Below are 22261 nucleotides of genomic sequence, written 5' to 3' on the forward strand. Positions count from 1 at the left end.
TTTTTATTGGAGACCATGTTACATTGGAAAGAAGTACAAATAAAAACAGAAGTAAACACAACAGCTTATCTTTAAATGTTCCATGTAATGCATATGACTCTTAATCTTTCTGCCTTTTTTCTAATTGTGCTAATTTGAAAGCAAGACTGATTGAATTTGACGGCCAGATTGATTGTTTGAAGTCATCTCTGCCTAGCTGATTAAAACAACTTGAAATTATAGAGGTAAAGAAGGCTGGGGGGGAAAGGCGGCAAAAGTATTGCTTCTATGAGTTTTAGAGTTGCTCCCACTTATTGCAGGGCTGAATACAGCTCCTGTGGTTTTCCTGTTAATTCTGAATTTTTATGAACATAAATAGTGTGGTATTTCAAGAAATAGAACTGGAACAAAATAGAGCAAGTGGAGATTTTCATAACTAGGAAGCCTTTATTTTATTATTGGCAAATGTTCATTTATGGCACATTTTAAGTAAGGGTTTGGAAAAGAGGACAAGAAAAAGTAGTTTGCAGATAGACACAGAATTGTTAAGACAGTTTGCTTATTGCTTTGAAAGAAGATTCCAAGACATGTTAAATACTGACCTGATAAAGACAATTATCTGCTACTGTAGTTAGTAGCAAGTTAAAGGATACAAGAGAGAAACCAGCAAAGGTTAACTAACTTCACAAAAAGTATGAAGGTGAAAGAAAGATTGCTATTTTACTCCCAACAGTAAAAATTTGTGTCACTTAGGATTGAACTGTTGGGTTGTTGGTATTTTTTGAGCTTATTTCCCTATACTGATATTAGTTTACCTAATAGTAAAAAGTCTTCAGAAGTAAAATATTTTAGAAATACAATACAGATTAAAAAAACCCAAAATCCAGATAAGGAATGTCTACAAGCTCATTTTGCTTTAACTCTAATGCCACAGTTGACTTGTTATACCTTGCCCATTTCTTTTTTATGTTTGTGCTAAATTATAAAGAATGCCAAGATTACTAGAAAATGGATGCAGATAACTGCAATTGATATGAAAAGGTATAATCTTATTTTTATAATATCAGCTAAGACACCTACCTTATCCAACAATGTATCTTTTTATACAAAGGTAAAACAATTCTGTTACTCATAATAAACTGGTAAGTTTACATTTGATTTTCTGAGACAAATATGGATAGCAAGGCATAGTTTAGTAAATTAACTTGAGGAAAAAGATGACATAAATGAAAGAGACCAATTTAGACCAATTTAATATTTCTCATATAATCAACTTCACTAGGACATCCAACCTCTGTTTAGCCACACACACTTTGTACCTTCTTCTCAGTTCACAAATAAAATGGAATTGCAAGTTCTTACACACTTCATTTAGTTATATCTAACATACTTTGTATTTGTAAACAAAATTAATTCCAGCAAAACCCTTTTAGAAACAATTTAATTGCTTTAGAACATATTATCCGATTAGATTTAAATTGGTGACAACCATGTGACTTCTCAGAAGAGTTAAAACTAGAAATTGTATGAATCCTTGAAGAATTTTTTCCTTTGAGCAAAGCCATGACTGATTTTGGCTGTTTTGCAAGGTGTTCAGGGATTTGTAGTTCCAAAGGTTCAGCTCAGCCAAGCTGCCATGCCATTTGAGGGCTTCTAATGGCCATTTTTGCTGGGTCTCCTGGTAAAGCAAAGTAGTGGATTAAGTGAACTGGTCCAACTTGAAGGTTTGGTTAGAGGACTGAACATCTTGGGGCTTTTTTTAATTACAGCCCATAATACCGACCACTGTAAATAGTTTAAGAAATAAACTACCGTAGCACCATTCACATTTATCACCAAAAACAGTGAAAAAGGGAAAGATTTAAAATCAATTTCTTTCCACAAAAATAATTGTTTAATTTCTTTGGTGAAGTGGCAGCTGTAGTTCCACTGATTGAATATATTAATATTCAATTTTCCAGTGAGTTGGCTGTTCACAGGTTTTCTCATCATCTCCACAAAATCTGTTGTAAGTGGTTTTGGGATCAAATCCCAGAATTTCTCTTTCTTCATGAATGCGGAAAGAAAATGTTGAGACTGAGGTTCCTATAAAATATCTGTGAAGAGAAAATATCAGTGGATAAAAAAAAACATATTCCTAAAAATTTTTGCTATCAGTTTTCCATTATTATTATCCATTATTCATTTATTTGTAAAATTTATTGGCCACCCATTTTATCTCAAGGTAACTCCGTTAATGCTATGGGAATAATAAAATGATTTGGTCTTGCCAAATATATACATGTATTAGATTTATCCACACACCCATCAATACAAAATAATAAAGTGACCATGATAAAAAAATAAAGCAAATACACCAAATCCAAGCATTACAACCAAGTGTGTGAATTCCTACTTCAAATGCTCTATGAAAAGTTTCATTTTGAATAGGAGAGAGGGAGGAAGGGAGAGAGAGAGAGAGCGCGATACCTGGCATGTGCACATATCCATTGGTCAATAATTGCTATTCCTCCATCTTTGTAGAGATCTATTTCCTCCCAAGTAGGTTCAAATCTCACCATCTCTGGAAGAAGTGCTTTTAATTGTTCAACCTCTGAAAAAATACATTCAATCAACATTCTTCAAGTGGCAAATTTCATCTTACCCAACATATTAAAACAAAATTATCTTTTTTGCCTATTTAAAGATTTTAATCAAAGGAAAACAATGCAGCAAAGTATTGTAAAAATACTTTTCTTTTTCTGCTTTTTCATTTTATAATGTATACTTTTCTCTTCATTTTCTTTCTTTTAAAATGCTTTTTAAAATGTATATTGCTAAAGCCTGGAACCTTTCAATCAATGAAGATCTACGGATATATCAAAGTTGGACCGTTGCAACAAAAGGCTAATAATGTACTCATGGAAGAATATTTGAACATCAGTCTCTAAATGTTGTCTTAACAAAATGTGTGAGTTCTGCTTCTTGAATTAGTTTTGAACCAAAAGGGAAGGAAAATGTGATCATATAGTACAGATAGTCCTCAACTTATTATCAGTTGCTTAGCAGCCATTCAAAATTATGATGGATCTCCCAAAGCTACTTATGACAAAGTTTCAAACTTATGGTAGATGTAGCGCCCCTGCAGGTATGTGCACAAAATTTAGGTGGTTTCGGTCTTATGACTGACCTCAGAAATGTGGTACTGGCCTCCACATATCTCCCTCCCATCCTGCCCCACCAAGTATCCACAGGGTCCCTCACACTGGTGCAAAATTGGAGAAGGGCATCATAAAGAAGTTGTTCTATTGGCTTGGCTACAAATACTCCTAATCTCAGTATCTCCATGACTTCTACACAGAATAGGTAGGAATGGATGGCACGTTTTCTAATGGAAGAAACTGAAATATTCATATCTTTGAATGATATTAAAACAAAAATTGACAATCTCAGATTGTGGAAGAAAGTAATTCAAGAACTACAAAAAGAAAAAGAAGGATGTAAGTTATCAGCACTAACATGTAGCAGTTTTTTTCCTAATTCAAACACAAATGTTTCAAGAATTTTACAATCTTCACAGGTGGCATTTCAAACAGCAATGAACCAGCTGAATGAAAAGAGGTGGCTGCAGCAAAAATGATTATATAGTCATTGCACGCAAAACTAAACAAGCCATTTAAATTTGCTTCCAAAATTTGGACTCTAATTTAGCTTTTTTCCTAGTCATCTCTTGACAAGATGAATTTCATTTACATTTCCAAGCTCCTCTTTGCCACTTAAATTGATAAATATGAGGATGTATTTCTCACAAATTATTCCAAAAGAATTAACAGAATCTTTCATGGCAGTGAACCCATGTCTTTCTTAAATAAATAAATAAAATCAAACAAGACGAGGTAGAACAGGGGTGTCAAACTCATGGCCCGTGGGCCGAATGCGTCATGTACTGGCCCTGCCCCCACCCAGTTTAGCGAAGGGGAAAAAAGTCCCAATATGTTATATGATGCCGCCGTGACATCACGAGTTTGATGAATCACAATTGAAGAAGGCTGCAATTTATCAAGTGTAGGACATAAAGAAAAACACCAATGCATTTTTAAATACCTTCAATAGCTCAAACAATTGCAGTGTGCATAAAACAAAGCACAGCTGCTAGCAGCATATTTCCTTACTGTTAACTGTGGATATCATCATCATCATTATCATTTTAGCCACTGTCTATCCACTTTAGGATAAAGGCCACTTCCGCATGTTTCCAACCAATACAGTCCTGAGCTTTCTTTTGCCAATCAGCAATATCCATAACTGTGGATATAAACACTACAAATACCCTCATTTATTTGAGGTTTTCATATACTTTGATAGAAATCAGCTCTTGCCAATAGTTTGCTGTTTTCTCTGTCTTTATTTTTGAGAATTGAAGAGACTATATTATTCCAATCTATACTCTACTCGGAGGATATGCTGGGTTAAACTGTATGTACAGGACTGCCACAGAACTTGTCAACTGTTCTTGTGGAGAATTTACAGTCAAATATTTTCAGAAGAATCAGTGAAGTCTTTTAAACTAGAGTACATAAGATAGGACTTATGCTTTAGGCCACATCCTCTAATTTTTCTATTATAGAAAATGCAGGATGGCAAAGATACTTCTCCCTCCTAAAATATACAGATGGAATTAATAATATTTTTCTGGCCAAGATCTCTTAAGACAAAATGTCCCATATGAACCTGGGATGAAAAAGAGAAAACATGAAAGCAGTACAATTCCAGTTCTGTTATGACTAAGAAATCTTTCCTTTTTTGATGCTTAGTATGTTTGATTGAAGGTCTATTATATAATTTTATTCTTCCAGAATCATGGGAAAGATATTTCAAGAACTTAAAACAGCAAGGTTGATACTGCTAGCAATTTATCCAATGATCTGACAGACCTACTTGGATTGGTGGAATTTGCCAAAGGGGTGGATTTGATTGGCTAACTGAAACTGGAGGTGGCACTTGGATGTGACCTGATTCCACTGGATATAATAAAGAGAAACGTGGACTGATGGCTTTTATATCAGCAACTCTCTTTACAGTTATTGATCAGATTGAGCAAATTCACATAGATTGGAATGTTGCACTTACAATACTTATCTATTTAAGAAAAGCAATAGAAAAGGTCCTTCAAATTATAAACCAATGTTTGCTCAGAACCATCAGTAAGTTTTATGCCTCATACTTGCAATGGAAGATTCACAACAGTTGGAGCAGGAAAGAACTCTGGTATGGTAGTCTCTTATGCTCCTCTACTTAGATTAAACCTAAAACATTTCAAATATATCTTGTAAAATATTTTGTCCAGCAATGATTTTATCTTTGGCATAGTTTCATGTGTGCAGTATAATGCTAAACGAACATTTTGTTTGTAACAGATTCAAAAATATTTTGCTAATTAGAGAAAAAAGAATACATACCCTGCATGATGGCATCAGTAGCTACAAAAACCTTCTCCAGCTTGTACAACTTCAGGAGGTTGTGGATTTTCTTAACAGCTCCCTGAATGCTGGGCACATCACTTCTGTGACCCCAGATGAAGTCTTTTCGCCTGAGATGCACACCAAGATATGGGCCACCAGTGGCTGTGCCCAATTTTACCTAGCACATAAGAACCAGTACATGCTGAAATTGAAATAAAATGGCATTGATTCAGTAAGAATACATCTCTACTCTTTAACGTATTTTCTTTAACACTGCTTAAGGATAAATTTGATACATTTAGTAAAAGTCTATTTGATAAAACTTTCAATATTCATAAATTATTAATGTACATACTAGGTTTATATACAATTTTTTAACAATAGCTTCAACTAGGGAACTCTGTATATTGCTCCCAAATATATAAATATACATATTTAATAGAGAAATCCTTTATAAAGGATTGCATCTACTTAGTCCCATGTATACATAATATATGTATATTATTTATTATGTAAACCACTTTCAATTGTAAGGGTAATGTAAAAATGTCATAATCAATTGCTAGTAAGAAACAGCAAGTGATATTGCTGTTCACTCTTCAGCAATGCAGGCACTTCTACCCAGCTATATATACTCTTATCAGTTAAGTGTGGTTGGGATGTGTTCAGATATAGGCTGCTTTTCATATACAGTCTTCAATAGTAACAGGCCTAAATATATTGCCTTTGATAGAAGAATGAGTCCTTCAGCAGATGTGTGTATTTCCAGAGCTGAAAGCCATAAGATTTTGCAATAATTCTGCACTGGAATCCAGCAATATGTGCCACATTATTCAAAGTTAACAAAATCATATCAACAGAGTGATATCTTTTGAATCAAGGCTGTCTATCTGATTTCTTGTAAGCATTATATGAACACTTCTCGCAAGTATCTACCCGGCATGGTCTTCTTTTTTTGCTTCCACAGATAATCCTAGTCTTGCATTGCATGGTCTTCTGAATAAGGGTGCATTCTAACACTGCAGATTAATCTTCGTTCAATTTCTTAATTCATAACCAAATGAAAAATTTAGAGAAACTTGGCCATTGAAAAATATGGTAGAGAGACTCTTCTAAAAGGATTCTACTTACATATTCACAAAATTGTATTACTTTCTTAAGGAAAATAGAAAAATGGTACTTAATCTTCGCAGAGAATGAGAAAATTATGGCACTTTTGTGTTCTAGTTTTGGATTCTAATTTTGAATGCTGCCTTTATTTAATCTTGCTTGTGCCAAACTAATCTCCTTCCATCAGACAGAAGAAGCATTCAGTCTCTCTCTCTCTCTCTTTTACCATAAACATTTTTAAACAATATAGTTTTTAAGCATCTATTATTGGATAAACTTCATTTCAGAAGTTTAAAATGTTATTAAATAATAAAATGCTTTCTACTTTCCTTGTTGTAATTATAACTGCCACAGAACTGATAGCAGTCTGTTAACATGTCCTTAAGACAAATCCTTTTCTAATAAAACAATAAAGAACTCAAACAGTAGAATTCCTTCTTGAACTATTTTTCTGACAAGAGCATAAATATCCAAAAGAAAAGGCATCACCTATAATGAACTTCTAGAATTAAAGATTTAAATGAAATACACAGCAGCCTAGCAATTTATACTCTGTTTCAAAAGAAGAAAAGTTTATTTGGTTATCATGAACAGACATATTAAAGCCTACATTTATTTAGTTTAGGACAAGAGTGGGAGGAGTGGGCAGCCTTTGATGACTGGGATTAACGGTTTTTTAAATAATTGCAGGTCACTTGTAGGCAATGATGCTGCATGAGACTGAGATTTTCTGTCCCCACCACTGGGATAAGGAGGAGTATATTTTAAAAGTCTATTTTAAAGTTTGTGCAACAATTTTGGTACACTTCTCATTTCAAAATGATAGGAAAGCATGCCACAAATGCTTGGTCATTACAGCTGGAAAACTCAGAGCACCTGAAGTTGCCCTGACTGTTCCTCGCATACTGCTAATTGTAACATTCACTTTCAGGGAAAGTGCATGTCTTCAACAATAGGAACAATGTTTTGGTAAATAACACATTTATGTTGAGTCATTGCTATTTTTTCATTGTATATTGCTCATATATTACTCATAAATCCTAACTCCAAACATCAATAGAAAATCAAATAAGGTATATGGTCATTGAGGGTATAAATAAAACCATTGGACTTATTCCCTTTTCATTATTGAAAAAATAAGTAAATGTTTTACCACTGTACATGGTGAGTTTTGCTGCTCTTGAATTGCTAAGGGTCAGTTTTCAAGTGGTAGGTGATTCAGGATAGAAAGGAGCCATGAGGTTAATCCATGAGCCTCTCCTTTTAATTATAATTCCTGTCAGAATTTTATTATGATTTTTAAATTATGTTTGACTTAATTATCTCTTTTGAAATATCTACTCCATTATATCACTGAAACGGGGCAAGATCCTTCCATAGAAATATAAGTGGTACTGAGAAAATTTGGAGCAAGTACAAGAAATATTTAATATACTCTTCATCCATAAAACATTAATCCAGTCCCACTTTCTATATCTTACAGTTTAAGTGATCTACCTGAATTTTAGTGACCAGTGAACATAAAAAAAATGAAGGCTTGCAAAATTGTTAAATTCAAAATCAATCTGTACATTACTTAAATTACATTACTTTCATATTTCTCCAATCTTCAGAGTACCATGTTCTGTCCTTTTCATCAGAAGAATTTAAATATTTAGCTCTAAACATGTCTCCCACCACACGGAGGTGTTTGGCAAACACCATACTTCGCCGAGTCTGTTTGACATAAAAATGTTATTGAGAACTAGTTTATTTATTTCAGCATAATTACAAAGGTCTCCTAGAATACACAAAATTATAGGAAAATGAAATGAAAGAAATAATTGTTTTATCAGTAAGGCTGATAGTTTCTGAGCTGTTTTTTTTTTAAAAAAAATAGTGGTTTCTTGTTAAATCATGGGTGATCAAAGTTTTGATTTGCCTGGGCTACACCAAGTGAATAGGAATTATCCTGAGTATATAAAATATGTAATATAATTATTGTATATAAATCACATAATGTTAAAAGTTTACAATCTTCCGGGCCATATTACTACCTGTCCAGGTCCATGTGGCCCTTAGATCACGAGTTAGACAGGCCTCTGTTAAATTGCAGTTCATTACATTAGCAGTTACAAATACATACATTAATCTAAGAACAATTTAAACCACAAGCTTGCAGTGGGACATGTTTGGATAAATTAGAAGTTCTAACAATTGATGAAGAAAAAAGATCTCCTTTCAGTGGAAACACTTCAATTTTTATGGGAATGCTTAAAGGAATTCAACTGAAAAAAGCAGAAAAATTCAGGTGTAGTACATATCTTCTGATTATACAAAACAAGGTTCTAATGAGCAATAGCAATAGTACTTAGACTTATAGCACTGCATAGTGCTTTACAGTATTCTGAACGGTTTACAGTGCCAGCTGATTGCTCTCAAAAATCTGGGTCTTTCATTTTACCAACCCTGGAAGGCTGAGTCAACCTTGAGCCTGTCATGGTCGAACTCCAGCCTGTGGGCACAGTTAGCCTGCAATACTGCATTCTAACTACTGAAAGATGCACTGAATGAAAAATGCACTGAATGCAGAATACTACAGGCATTTTCTTAAATGGATTTTAATTACAGATATTCCCTAAATTCCTTAAAGCAATGGGTGCATTTTGAATTTTGGAATTTTATGTGCTATAGAATAAAATAAAATAATTACAACTGAGATATGGTTAATTATAAGCAGTTGCTAAGGCTAATGCATAGCTAATCATAGAATGGGAGTATTTGGTTCTCATAAATAAAAAATAATATTTAACAAATTGTTTATTAAAATAACTATCGATTATTATGCAGATAATATAAATAAAATTGTTATTCTCACATTCCAGTAGTCTTTGCCACCATAATGATCATGAAGAAGATGTTCAGCTCTGTCTAACATCACTGACCTATTAAAATGAGAAAACTAAGTAAGGTAAAAATACATTAAGGCAGTTTTCCTCTGTGAGCTCCACAAGTATTTACTATGTACCCAAAGCAGTTTCTTAATAACAGTATGGAAGTAGATTTATTTTTCCTTTTGGGGGATCTTTTTTTAACTTTCCAATCTAGCCTATAGCCCTGTTACTTTCTGCTCTCCTATCTAAATTAAAACCAGGCTGAATTCCAAACTGTTTTAAACTTAAACTTTAACCTTAAAATTGACTTACTTAACTTCAAACTGATAAGGTCTTTCACTAAATTTGAAATATTTACACCTTCTACTAACCAGAACACTCATGCTAACTTACTTATTAACTAACTTGCTTAACTTTTTAAGATCTCAACAAAAATATATTGCAATAAATATAAATTTCAAAACTATTAAAAAACAGGACTGCATACATCTATATTATCCTTGTCATTATCTTTATCTGGGAAAACAAATTTTGAATGAAGTTACTTTAAATAGGTTTACATAATGTGTCCAAAATCTGGAACCCATGACTTCTGAGTGAATGATATACATGGCAATACCACTTACTTTAATATAATGTATTTCTTAGATCTGAAACCCTCTAGATGATACATTTCCAAACACCCATTGCTTTAAGCCAGTATACTTAAACAGTATAGAATGGTGGGCTTTGGAACTCATTCTGATCATAGGCTGTCCATCCTGTCTAGTGTCCAATCCACTGATGAAATTTTTTTATTTAGGATCATTTGAAGCTAAATTTGAAGAATAATTACCTAAGTCGAACAAGCATTTTAACTATATGGTAAAGTTTCAACTTTACCATATAGCTAAATAGTAACATTTCTATTTTATCATATAGCTACATTCAACTGCTCTAAGAAAAACTATTTCTGATATTAACTAAAATTTAAAATTCCAACAATACCCTTTTTGTCATCGTTAGTGGAATTACAAATGGGATTCAAGTTTTGTTGCAGAATATAAAGCACTCTTCATAAGTGCTCCAGAATTTGTGGGTGCTTCAACATTGGAAGTTTTTAAGAACAGACTGCACAACCATTTGTCTGAAATGGTATAAGGTTTCCAGTCTGAGTAGGAGGTTGGACTAGAAGACCTCCAAGGTCCCTTTTAACTCTGTTATTCTGTTATAACCACAAGAAAGATTCACAAATCCAAAACATGCTCCCCAGCCTCAATTTCCAATTTATATTATTTTCCCTTTACAATAGTTGTAAATTGGGATAATAAATACTCTCAATATTAGTAAGTTTGATGCATGAGAAAACATAAAATTCCCTACTTTCTTCTTCTAAGCTAAAATGATATGGTAAATATATGGAATAAAAAAATAATTCAGGAAGTCTCACCTGCTGGATGAATTTAAAAGCAAAGGGGCTACAACAGAAGCAGAACCTTGGACAGATAAACAAACCACTTTAAGGCCCCGAGTTTCTTCATAACCCCAGAACCACCCCCTATAAAAACAAGAAGAGTTAATAGTTTCATGAATACAAAGTAATAATAAATCTGAAATAAATCTTGATAATAACTCAATATAAGTTGATAACTCAACAGTAACTTGTTAAAATGTTATGGCATGAAGTAAAACATACAGTTAAAATTGTAGTATAAAGTACTACTTTAATACTTTCTTAAAATAAAAAGTTCAAAAATTCTTTAATAATGGATTACAATAAATCAGTTGAAGAGAATAGTGAGTATGGGTAAAAACAAACAAAACTGCATTACAAGTTAATTAAAAGGAAAAATACTTTATGAGCTTTAAACAAAGTTTAAAACAAAGAACAGGAAAGTCTAATTCCACTTTTTAAAAAATTACTATTCATTTTCTGAAAACAGTACAAATTTGAATCCTCCGAGGAGAAGTTGGTTCCTTTTTTTAGGAAGCATAGTACAGGAACCACATTTATTTTATATTCTTCTTTGGTTTTGCATATCTTCCCCTGTCCATCAATTCCCTGACTTTTTATAGATAAAACTGCTATCTATTTCACATGGATTTTCCCCCCATTTTTTCTAATTCATTAAGGCAATTAAATGAAAGATGACCACACTGAAGAAAGAACATTGTTTATTAAAAACAGTCAAATTTAAGTAATTAACTAGTGTCATTTCATTTTGTTTTCTGATATGATCATGGCAGAAAAACTGTTTTGGCTTCCAAATGGACAAAGTGGAGAAGTAGAAGACCAGATGATAGGAGAAAAAGAAGGCTGCAATTTGTGGAATATGGATGCTCAGTAGGATAGTCTGTAAGTTGGGATGACATTTTATCTTGTCAGTTTTTGGAATGAATTTTGAAAAGCTGTGTTAAGTCTGTTTCAAGGCTAATAGTTTCACGTTTCATATAACAAAATAACAGGGAATTGTTTTCACAATTAAATTGCCACATGAAATTAAGAGTGCTGTTGGTGGTGGTGGTGGGTCTCTGAACATTTTTGGGACAATAAATAGACCTGGAATGTCATACTACTGATCTTTGATTTGGATTGTGAATTGCTTAGGAACAGACTTGACAAATTATAAAAATCTGTAAACTGCTGCAACCATTGGCTATCAACAGGGAGTTATTACCTAGATAATATATCTCCTATACAATGCTGTTTCCATTTATCTATTAATATAAGAAGATGAGGACTTTTAACACCCCAATAGCCTACATCCATCCCTTCCTGTTGCTCTTCTTGTTCTGTTACTTTCCTCCTCCCCAGAAAATATGGTTGGAAATTATTTTTCGTAGAGACTGTTAATAACTATAAAGATTAATATACCTGTAGTATTTATCTTTGTCTGTTGAATACATATGCTGGTCAATGCATGGTCTCTCATCAATCTTCTCCTCCCATGTACCCTCTTTCCATCCTTCAGCATAGTTTTGCAGGACATATATCTCATCAATAAAAGGACCACCTGACTCTAACAATTCAACATAAACCAGTACACAAATATAAGCATATATCTTGTTACAGATAATAGATGTACAATCATAACCAAGGCACTGTAGCCAGTAGATACAAAGTACACCACTGATTGTAAAGTAGTTAGTTATTTTATACTTTTTGGAACGGAGGTTTGAATAGAAGAATTTGAAATGGAGTCTATTTATGTTTAAGGGGAGAGCCAAATATCTTACATCAGAAAGAAAATTCCAAAGCATTTGTAAAGTTAATAAAATTGTATTCTCTCTCTCTCTCTCCACACATGTAACAAGCCTGTAACCACTAAATTCATAAACTTTACCTGCAATCATAGTGCTTTTCAACAGTGCAAATAGTTACCAAAAGTTTTAAATGGGGAATGCATATGATTGTACAGAAAGTTAAAAGATGTGCATAGAATTTAAATACAGAAATAGTATCTTAATACAGCTCACCTATCTTAATGCATAGAAAAAGCCAGATGAAACTATACTAAGGTTTCATATCATTGGTTCTTCTAAAGCATATGTTACCTGCAAGAAATTGTTCATATTCAATAACTTGTATGTTTTTATTGAGGCTTGTCACATCAAAAAATTTGGACCAAGGAATTTGGACTTGATGAATTTTAGGAGTTTGCCAATGATAAAGACGTCCCCATGGAGGCAGAACCAACACCCATGCTTCAGTCTTCAATAATGTCTTTAGAAGAGATGCAATTCGTATGAATACATCTCTACGTAGGTTGAAACCTTCAGGTGGATTAACATCATACAAAAGATACCTAGAGAAAATAAATATTACAAATAAACTATTATTAAACCATGATTTATAATCATTTCAATTTTAAAGAAGAGAAAAAGCAAAGCAACTATATTTTGGAATGATTATGAATTCAGACATTTACAAAATAATAGTTGAATAAAGTGACATGCTGCTTTGACATTCTATGATGGCTTCTCTTAATGTAACATCAACTATATGATATAAAAATAAATCTCCATTGTTATATATAAAAACCACTGCATTTCTTTTTATGCTTTCATGGTTTTTTTCTTCCTAATGCTAAGAAAGCTCCCAATAAATAATGTTTGTGTATACTGGAAGGGTTGTCATTGTCTGGGTATGCTTTGGTGTAGAGATATTTTGCACTAAGACAGCTAATTAAGTCTATGTCTCCTATCCTTGTCTATAATCTGTACAAAAACAATTGTCTTTTCAGTCATTCAAAATCTCACTCTTTGTGATTATTTAGTAATCGTAGCTACCAGTGTGGTATTGAGATATATACCCCCCCACACACACATATACATATATACATATACATATATATATGTGTGTGTGTGTGTGTGTGTGTGTGTGTGTGTATGTATATATATATATATGTATGTATGTATGTATGTATATATGTATGTATGTATGTATCTATCTATATCTCATTCAGCTTTGTTCGGGTATTTTCCCACGTCATTGTAGTTGTGCTTTTAAAGTTGTAGCAACGTTTCGGCAGAATCTCATCTGCCATCATCAGGCTTTTGTATTGTGTTCATCTGTGAGTCAGACTTTCACAGCCATTTCTGTTTTAAATTTGGGGCTAGCCTACTGCTGTGTGAGAATGGTTTTTTCTTCATCCTGATTGGTTGGGAGTCTTGGTCTGTGTTTATTGGTCCTGGAGTTTTCTGTGTTCTGCTTGATTGGTGTTTCTAATATCTTCTGTCTGTTTTGTGGCTTTTTTTGTCTTGATTGGCTGGCAACATTGTGTTCCTGTATTGGAGTCTTTTAGTGCAGCTTGGCTCCGAGTAAATGGACGGCTATCATTTATTAGGAAGCTAGGTATCATCTGGGTGCCTGGTTGGGGTGTGTTTGAGCTGGAGGTATCGGGGGGATCTGTTTGTGCCCAGGTGTTTTCCTGGCTTGTGGTGTGGAGAGTTTTTTGTTTGTGAGTGCAGGCTTCCAGATAATTGACAGTCTGGTGGAATCATCTCTTCTATTCATGCTTTCAGGTCTTTTTTCAATCTCTATGGCTTCTCTGTGGCTGGGGTTTTCTATAGTGGCTAGGGTTTTGGTGCCATTGAAGTCAATGCTACGACCTGTTGCTTTCACGTGTTGGACTAGTGAGGAAGTGTGTTCCAGATTTTTTACTGCAGTTTTGTGTTCATCCAGATGGGTACTTATTCTTCTATTGGTCTGTCCAATGTATGTGGCAGGGCATGATGCACAGGGGACTTCATATATGCCTTGGTTTTCCAGGTCAATTTTATCTTTGGGGTTTCTTAGGATGGCTGCTATTTTCCTGTCTGTTTTGAAGGCAGTCTTGATGTGATGCCTGTGTAGTATCTTACTGATTTTGTCTGTAGTACCTCTTTTGTAGGGCAGGACAGCTGTTCCATAGGTCTGTTCAACTTCTAGGTCTCCATTATGTCTCAGTGTGTTTTTGTGGATCAAGCTGGTGATTTTGCTTTTGTGGAAGCCGTTAGCTCTCAGTACTTTAGTCAGGGTACATAGTTCAGTCTTTATGTGTGTCTTGTTTGCCAGACAAGTCACAGACGAACACAATACAAAAGCCTAATGATGGCAGATGAGATTCTGCCAAAACGTTGCTACAACTTTAAAAGCACAACTATAATGACGTGGGAAAATACCCGAACAAAGCTGAATGCCATACATGTAAGTACCCACGAAAACTTAAGAAAACATATGTATGTGTGTGTGTGTGTGTGTGTGTGTGTGTGTGTATATCTTATACTGCAAGTAATGACATGCTATTTTCATTACTGAATGAAACATTGTTCTTGTATTTACTTATCCTATACTCATCAAACAATTTAAGAGCCCCTTCTTAAATATAACATGCTAAAAGTCCTTTCTCATTTACTGTTTTATCCAGTTATTCTACAATATCTTGTCCACGAGATTATACTAGGGAAGAGTCCAAGAAATAGTTTGTACTTTTTCTTCCCACCCCATCCCCTCAAATCCTGCTACCTCCTCTGATTACAACTTTACAGCAAAGTGCTGGTTCAAAACTACTAGGTATCCTATTACTCTCAATAAGCTTGGCTTTCATGAGTATTTAAGTCTCTCTGTGCTCCCTGAGCTTGGTTATTTGCTTCCAGACATTCTTACCCAAACAGATAAACAGCAATATGAACTGAGTGTGGGATTTGTCATCTTTATGTGCATGCAGTTCTATCTCTGTAAGTTTCAGTGGAGATGTTCATTACAAGCTATTGCATACTAACTGTAACCACCTCCTTTAAGTGTGCACTGTATGTCTATATCATATAAGATAAGAATTGTTAATTCAGGTAGTTGTCGAGTTATAACAGTTCATTTAGTGTCCATTCAAAGTTATAATGGCACTGAAAAGAGTGAGCCTTTTTCACACTTACAACCATTGTAGCGTCCCCATAGTCACATGATCACAATGCAGATGCTTGGCAACTAACTCATATTTATGACTGTTGCAATGATCACCAAGGTCCTGTGATCAATTACATTTTGTATACTTCTGGTAAGTCAATGGGGAAGCTAGATTCAATTAACAACTATGTTACTAACTTAACAACTGCAGTGATTCACTTATCAACTATAACAAGAAAAGTCACAAAATGGGGCAAAATTCACTTAAGAAATGTCTCATTTAGCAACAGAAAATTTGGGCTCAATCATGGTCATAAGTTGAGGACTACCTGTACTTCTTGGGAGACACTTTTAAGTTAGCTGTTATGCATACAAACACCTCCAACCCCAACTATTATTGGAAGAGGCAATTCTCAGGATAGGATGAGGTGGTGGAAAGCAGCTGAGTTTCTTTAAAATTTCCTCAATAGACTAACATTAAACAAAAGAGTCCAAATCAGACTTTTGAAGAGGCTGTTACAGTCTCCCTCATTGAGGAAATGGTCAAGAGCCAGAGAAGAAAAAGGCTGAGCGGGGGAACCGATCAGACCCTGAGGAATTCAAGCCACCAGGCAGGGGCAAGGAGCCACAACGCGGAGCAAGTTCGGCCGTGCTCTCGTATCCCCATAAACCGAGGCAGGGGTCTTTTGGGGGCGCTCCTTCGAGCTTCTTCACTGCAAAAAAAGGAAGGGGCCGAAGAACCCGGGCTAGGCTCCCTCAGTGGCAGGGGGTGACCTCCTAGGCCCCTTTGCCTCCGAGACCCGTCAGTCAAGGAAGTGAGGGGGGAGGCTGCAAACGCGCCCCTCGGGCCCGGCGCTTGCGCCGCTTCTCTCACCGTCTGAAAGGCGCCGCCACAGCAGCGGCGGGCAGGGAGGAGGCGCTGTGGCCCGCCTGGAAGGCTTCGAAGGGCGCCTGGGCGGCGGCGAGAACCAAAAAAACCAGGACGGGAGACAGACGGAGAAACCCCCAGCTCCAGCGTAGCGCCATCTGCGGCTTCTGCTACCGAGAGAAGGGGCGGGCTTAGTTGGGCTGGAGGCGGGCAGAGGAGAAAGTCCGATGGAAAACCTGGCTTGAATTTTGGAAGACGAGGCTGTTGTGCTTGACGGAGAAATGGGCGTACACCGGCGTTTTCGAGTGCCGGACGTTAAACCCTAACTCACAATATGGAATCCACCTTACAGCCTTTTGTTCTTCTCTTCTGGGGCAGTTACAAAGGGAGAATTACAGGGTTCCTTTGCTCGGTAGTGCACAACACGCTTAAGGAACTGTGATGATTTTCACTACTGTTGTTTTCTTCTCGGAAAAAAATAACCAAAAGCAACATTTGGAACGTGACTCATCGTAGAGGGGTTATAATTGTGACCTTCAGTGGCAGAGGATATTACTGGGTTCATTTTTGGGTGTGCAACAGGTTGGGTAGGAGTGGAAAACAGCACTTTGGTCCTGAAGCAGTTCAACTATGTATCTGGCCAACACCGTTTTCAAGAGGGAGCAGCAGCAGTGATGGTGAAAGTAGAATAGGAAGCAGGACAGGAGGGCAATTAGGAATTTTCAAAGCGTTTTGCTGGCCTGACTAGTAGATTTTCTAGCAAAATTGGTTCAGGGGTAATTGTATTCTGCTAACCAAGGAAGCAGGAGAAATTAAGAAAATAGGAGATTTATTTTAATGAAACAGCACATAAACACAACATTTAGAAATGGTGTTTTGACAGAGGTTCCAAGTTTGTGCCTGTCAGTTTGCTTAACTCCTGCAGAATTTGTGTTTCCTTTTCATACATCTGAAAAAGAGGAAGCCCATAATGAATGTGTACATTTTCTTTCAAATTATACAACAACGTCTGATCTTACAAACTTGGATTTGAATTTTGAAATTTAAACTTGAACTGACCAATCAATCAGAAAATTTTAAAATGCATTTACATAAGCTTACATTTGGAAGCTTTTGAACAATAAAGTAAACTGAAAAATTAGAATTGTGTCAAATCAGTTAGAATACTTACTTGTTGCCAGTCTGTTTCTGTGTTGTGTTTATAGCCAAGTAAGTGGCACATGCCATGGGCAACTGTCACCTGTTTAAGGGGAAAAAGCTTTTAAATTGTTTACATATTCATAACTGATAAGCAAAGTAGAATATTAGAGAAATCCCACCTCATAATAGTTTAAAATCACAATAGGAATAGTCATCATTTATAGAGAATACAGTGAAAACTTCAGTGTGATTTCTCCCTAGTGTCAGTGGAAAGGAGTTATAATCATAGAGTGAACAAATGTATTCAATGTATACCATTCAATTTAAACAGCATTTGATATTGCAAGCAATTCTACTAAAGTGGCTGGCAAACATTTTTTTCATAAATGGTGAGATCCCACCCCTTCTCTGCCTCAATGGGCACAGCTGGCAGACTAAGGAGCATGATAGACATTGAACATGCCCTCTACCAGCAGCAAGCAGGCTGCTAAGAACTCAGCTTGTCAATTCATTTTATTCCCATATTTTATTTTTAGATTTTTTTATTCTGCCTTTATTGTTAGTTTTTTTTTTTACATAAACAACTCAAGGTGGGCAACATATCCAATACTTCCTTCCTTCACTTATTTTCCCAACAACTCTGTGAAGTAGGTTTAGGTGAGATAGAATGAATGGCCCAAGGTCAAGCAGACTATTTTCATGCCTCAGATGGGACTAGAACACAATGTCCCTGTTTCTAGCCTGGTGTCTTAACCAGTAGATCCCCATAGCACATCATTTTTAAACAAGGTTAGATTTCATCAAGATTAAACAGGTAGGGAAAGCATGACTTTTGGAACTCTTACCCACTCTTTAATAATAGGTTCCACTGAGTCATGTGACCAGCTGTTTGGGGGATCTTAGTACTGAGCTGGCAACATTCCTGGAGCTGGGAAGGTCAACTGACAAACACAAAGAGCGGTAACCATAAGATTTCACAATATATTTTGAGTTGGCATAATGATTTAGATAGCTTAAGTATGAAAAGAAAAAAGGTAGTGACTTGTTTAAGAAAAAAAAATCTTGCAATAAACACATACTACAAAAAATGAGAAAGCTAAAAATAAACTCTGAGAACAAGCATGTTATGGGCTAAGTTGAGGAATACTGCAGTTCAAAAAAAAAAAAAAGGACTACCAAACTTGTGCTGTCAAAATCAGGACAACTACTTGATGGCAGCAAAAGGATAGAGACAACTTGTTTCTGCCATATAGTGATCATTTGTGTAGTACATGTATGTTATTCTAGATGTGAAACAGTAAGATTTCTGTCAGTGGGACTGAGACATTATTTTCTGATACCAAAAAGTTTTTTAATAACGGAAGAAATAACAATAAAATATTTCATTTTTATAAATCATTTGATTGAACATTTCAGAACCTTATTCAAATAAAAAATACTACTTTTATAAATGTACACTTACTGTAAGAATACTGTTATAATCGTCATGGTTCTGTCTACATTGTTGATAGATATATTCTACTCCTAGAAAAATGTCTCCCAAATTGTAGTCATCTTGAATACAGGGCTGGGGTAATTCTCCACCTTTCAGATTCTGTGATATCCCCAAAGAAAATTCAGTTACATACATGTTCTCAATTTGGTAAAACAAATGCCATGTAGAAAATGAAATAGGGATGTTAAGAACAGACCATACAATATTTTTAAACACTTTATGGTAATAAAAGACATGACTACTTGAATCAGGGAGATATTAATTTATTTTTTTCTCCTTCTCCCATTCTAACTTTTACTTGGTTGCTTCTTCTTCAATAAGTATACTTATGCGTTATGATTTATAAGCTATGGCTTCCTTCTTGAAACAAATTTCCATATCGCACTAAGCCAAAGCAAACCTTATGACTTAGTATTAGGTATATATCAGGATTGCTTAGGAATAATAATATATGTAAGCTCAATGGTCTACTCTCTGAAGTTTTCAGTGGTATTTATTTCCATCTAAACTTGCTTAGGACATGAATTCTCTGAGTCAATTGCAGAGAATATGAAGATCAGTTGTACTTCTATCCCCCTACAGTAACTCACAAATAAAACATTTATTCATTTATTAAATTTTTGCCTAGTGCTGACTCTAAACAGCTTAGAATAGGGGTCTTCAAACTTGACAGCTTTAAGACTTGTGGACTTCAACTCCCAGAGTTCCTCCTCCACTCATGTTAGCTCAGGAATTCTGGGAGTTGAAGCCCACAAGTCTTAAACTTGCCAAGACCCTTGGCTTAGAAGAACAGTAAAACATCAAACATCAAAAACATGTAAAAACATCAAAAAAGATAATACATATTATCATTAAAATTTACATTTACTTTCTTCTCACATGTATCAATTCCAAAAGTTACAAAATAGAGCTTGAAAAACAAGTAATAATCTTTTAGGCATCCATTTGTTCATACATTCTACAAAACCCACTAATGAATATTGATGCATTTTTTTGTACCCTTACATAATGAGCCCTGATGCTTTTCAAGGCCTTCATTTTTGATGTGCCACAGTAATTGTCCTTTCCTTTATCATTAAGATTCCTGGGTAGGCCCTGAATCATTCCTAATTTATCTGACTTTTCTGTTGTTTCGTATCATAAATAAATACGATACTGTTCTATGTACTAATACCTGATTTCTGATAAAATTATTGCTAAACTCTAAAGGAATAAATGAGCAAACACATACCTCATGAAAAGGAAAAGATAACACATCAGTAGGAATATTCTTCTTTCTGTAAGTTCTGTTAAGTTGCTGTATGTACATATTACTAACACAAATTACACCAAGGTCAAACTCTTGCACACCCAAAATAGAACGGAGTTGTTCTATGTTCTTGCGAAGTGGGACTCTCCTGATTGGAATAGCTCTTTGCAAATTACGTATGATCAAGCTCATCTCATAAAAATTGCTGAAGAACTTCACACAGCCCTGCAAAATAGACTATGATTAGACACCAATTACTAGTGGGTGGAACAACTTAAAATGACAAGTAATGCAATATTTTGGATAACAAAATAATTGTAGCATATTTATTTTATTTTGAATTGCTAGGTTTCCTAAGACAAAAAGGCACTCCCTAAAGAGTTTTTGCAAAGTAAGAGAATAGAAACTGAAACCTGGGGGAAAAAATGGCCCAAATGACTCTAAGGTAAAGCCTGATATACTAACAGCAAAAGCACTCATCCAGCTAAACCATACAATTGTGAGGTTACTGCTTTTTCACTAGAATTCAGTGCTCAGAGAGCCCTTTTCAGATCCATTTTCAATTGAAAATAGCATCTGAAATGACAGAATGTTAAGATCAAGAAATTAAAAAACTATTACAGTGCAGTGGTGATGCTTCAACTGCCCCAGTTTTTGTGAGTTTATAGGCAAGAAAAGAATGATTGCTGTGTCTGAGCCCGGCTCTCCCACCAAAAAAGCAGAGATGAAAAAAAAAAAACAGGAATTCCCAGCCACCCACCCTCTTTTGAAATGAATACTTAATCTTGACAAACATTTCCCTCTACCAGCTTCTACAAACACTGTAAGTTGTGAGGGGACATTATAATTTAGAACAAGAGTCTTCAAACTTGACAGCTTTAGGACTTGTGGACTTCAACTCCCAGAATTCCTGAGCTAACACGACTGGAGGAGGAATTCTGGGAATTGAAGTCCACAAGTCTTAAAGCTGTCAAGTTTGAAGACCCGATTTAGAAAGTGGTTGTGAATACCCTAACCCAGGCTTTCTCAAACTTGGCAGCTTTAAGATAGGTGGTCGCAGTATGTGCCTGTGTGTGTGAGTGAGTGAGGATTCTGGGTGCTGAGGTCCACCCATCCTAAAGTTGTCAAGGTCGTGAAACCCTGCTCTAATCCAGAGCAAAACATTCAAACTAGACAGAAGTGGGGCTTCCGTGAAATATACCTTTGTCGCAAACCTCGTCCGTGCTAATCACTCCTTAATCACTCTGTATTAAAAACTACCCCCAGGCTTTTCCTCATGCACACATCTCTGCAAGTGGACGCAGTCGCTATTTCAAACACGCAGTCGTCTAACCACGATTTCTCGCTAATATTAATATATTTATAAATAAATACATATAAAAAAGAGGCACAAAGCTCCTTTAAAAGAAACCCTTAAATTTTAAAACTGTTCGTTTTCGGTGAGAGGCGGAAGACGGAGTCCTACGCTCTCGGCAGAAGCTCTCCAATTCTATTGGGGGGGGGGGTCCTCCTTGAAGAGTACGCGACGCTCTGTCCACTGCGCACGTCACTTCCGTTCTGCGCGGGAGACGCCGGGGAGTCCCTTCTTCCGTGGGTGGAGTTAAATTCCTCCGCCTCTTCTGGGTCAATGGCGGTTTGTTTATGCGACGCAGTGAGGGAGTTCGGGACTCACGGCTTCATTTTGTAGGAAAAGTGTCCTCGCTACATGTTCAGAGGTATCTTTTCCCTCTCTCTTTCTATCT

At 35.5% G+C, this 22261-nt stretch overlaps 3 protein-coding genes across 4 annotated transcripts in view; 1 reads left to right on the forward strand and 2 right to left on the reverse strand.

The window, feature by feature from the left end:
- Positions 1-1202: 1202 nt before the first annotated feature.
- POFUT2 (protein O-fucosyltransferase 2) lies at positions 1203-16837 on the reverse strand. Its single transcript, XM_026707694.2, has 9 exons — positions 16642-16837; positions 12938-13188; positions 12258-12402; positions 10833-10940; positions 9388-9454; positions 8121-8246; positions 5418-5598; positions 2449-2572; positions 1203-2075 (listed from the first exon to the last, which is right to left on the reverse strand). Exons 1-9 carry the CDS (start codon positions 16791-16793, stop codon positions 1922-1924), a joined length of 1308 nt encoding a protein of 435 aa, XP_026563479.1. The 5' UTR covers positions 16794-16837; the 3' UTR covers positions 1203-1921.
- A 608-nt stretch (positions 16838-17445) lies between these two features.
- Positions 17446-22071, reverse strand: YBEY (ybeY metalloendoribonuclease). 2 transcript variants are annotated; one of them, XM_087919487.1, is made up of 5 exons: positions 21985-22071; positions 20502-20744; positions 19238-19369; positions 17807-17875; positions 17446-17584 (listed from the first exon to the last, which is right to left on the reverse strand). In XM_087919487.1, the coding sequence occupies exons 2-5, from the start codon at positions 20709-20711 to the stop codon at positions 17498-17500; spliced, it is 498 nt and encodes a 165-aa protein (XP_087775613.1). In that variant the 5' UTR covers positions 20712-20744; positions 21985-22071; the 3' UTR covers positions 17446-17497. The 2 variants fall into 2 exon arrangements, with proteins under 2 accessions (XP_087775613.1, XP_026563571.1); XM_026707786.2 differs by having other exon boundaries at positions 21721-22036.
- Positions 22072-22100: 29 nt separating this feature from the next.
- The window catches only part of MCM3AP (minichromosome maintenance complex component 3 associated protein), a 50892-nt gene continuing 50731 nt past the window's right edge, over positions 22101-22261 (forward strand). Inside the window, exon 1 of the mRNA XM_026707600.2 lies at positions 22101-22234. The gene's annotated coding sequence lies outside the window, so the exon portion shown is untranslated. The remainder of the gene's footprint in view (positions 22235-22261) is intronic.

Source organism: Pseudonaja textilis, chromosome 1 (genome assembly GCF_049901715.1).
Source record: "Pseudonaja textilis isolate UNSWEBS1 chromosome 1, rPseTex1.2, whole genome shotgun sequence".
In the NCBI taxonomy this organism is placed as follows: Eukaryota; Metazoa; Chordata; class Lepidosauria; order Squamata; family Elapidae; genus Pseudonaja; species Pseudonaja textilis.

Coding starts and splice junctions, on each gene's coding strand:
- POFUT2 (XM_026707694.2), bottom strand. CDS start 16,793: ATGGCGCTACGCTGGAGCTGGGGGTTTCTCCGTCTGTCTCCCGTCCTG. Junction 13,189..16,641: donor GTGGCGGCGCCTTTCAGACG/GTGAGAGAAGCG, acceptor TATTTTCTCTAG/GTATCTTTTGTATGATGTTA. Junction 8,247..9,387: donor GTGGCAAAGACTACTGGAAT/GTGAGAATAACA, acceptor TATGTCAAACAG/ACTCGGCGAAGTATGGTGTT.
- YBEY (XM_087919487.1), bottom strand. CDS start 20,711: ATGAGCTTGATCATACGTAATTTGCAAAGAGCTATTCCAATCAGGAGA. Junction 17,876..19,237: donor ATTATAACAGTATTCTTACA/GTAAGTGTACAT, acceptor CCCCTTAAACAG/GTGACAGTTGCCCATGGCAT. Junction 17,585..17,806: donor CAGAAACAGACTGGCAACAA/GTAAGTATTCTA, acceptor CCTCTTTTTCAG/ATGTATGAAAAGGAAACACA.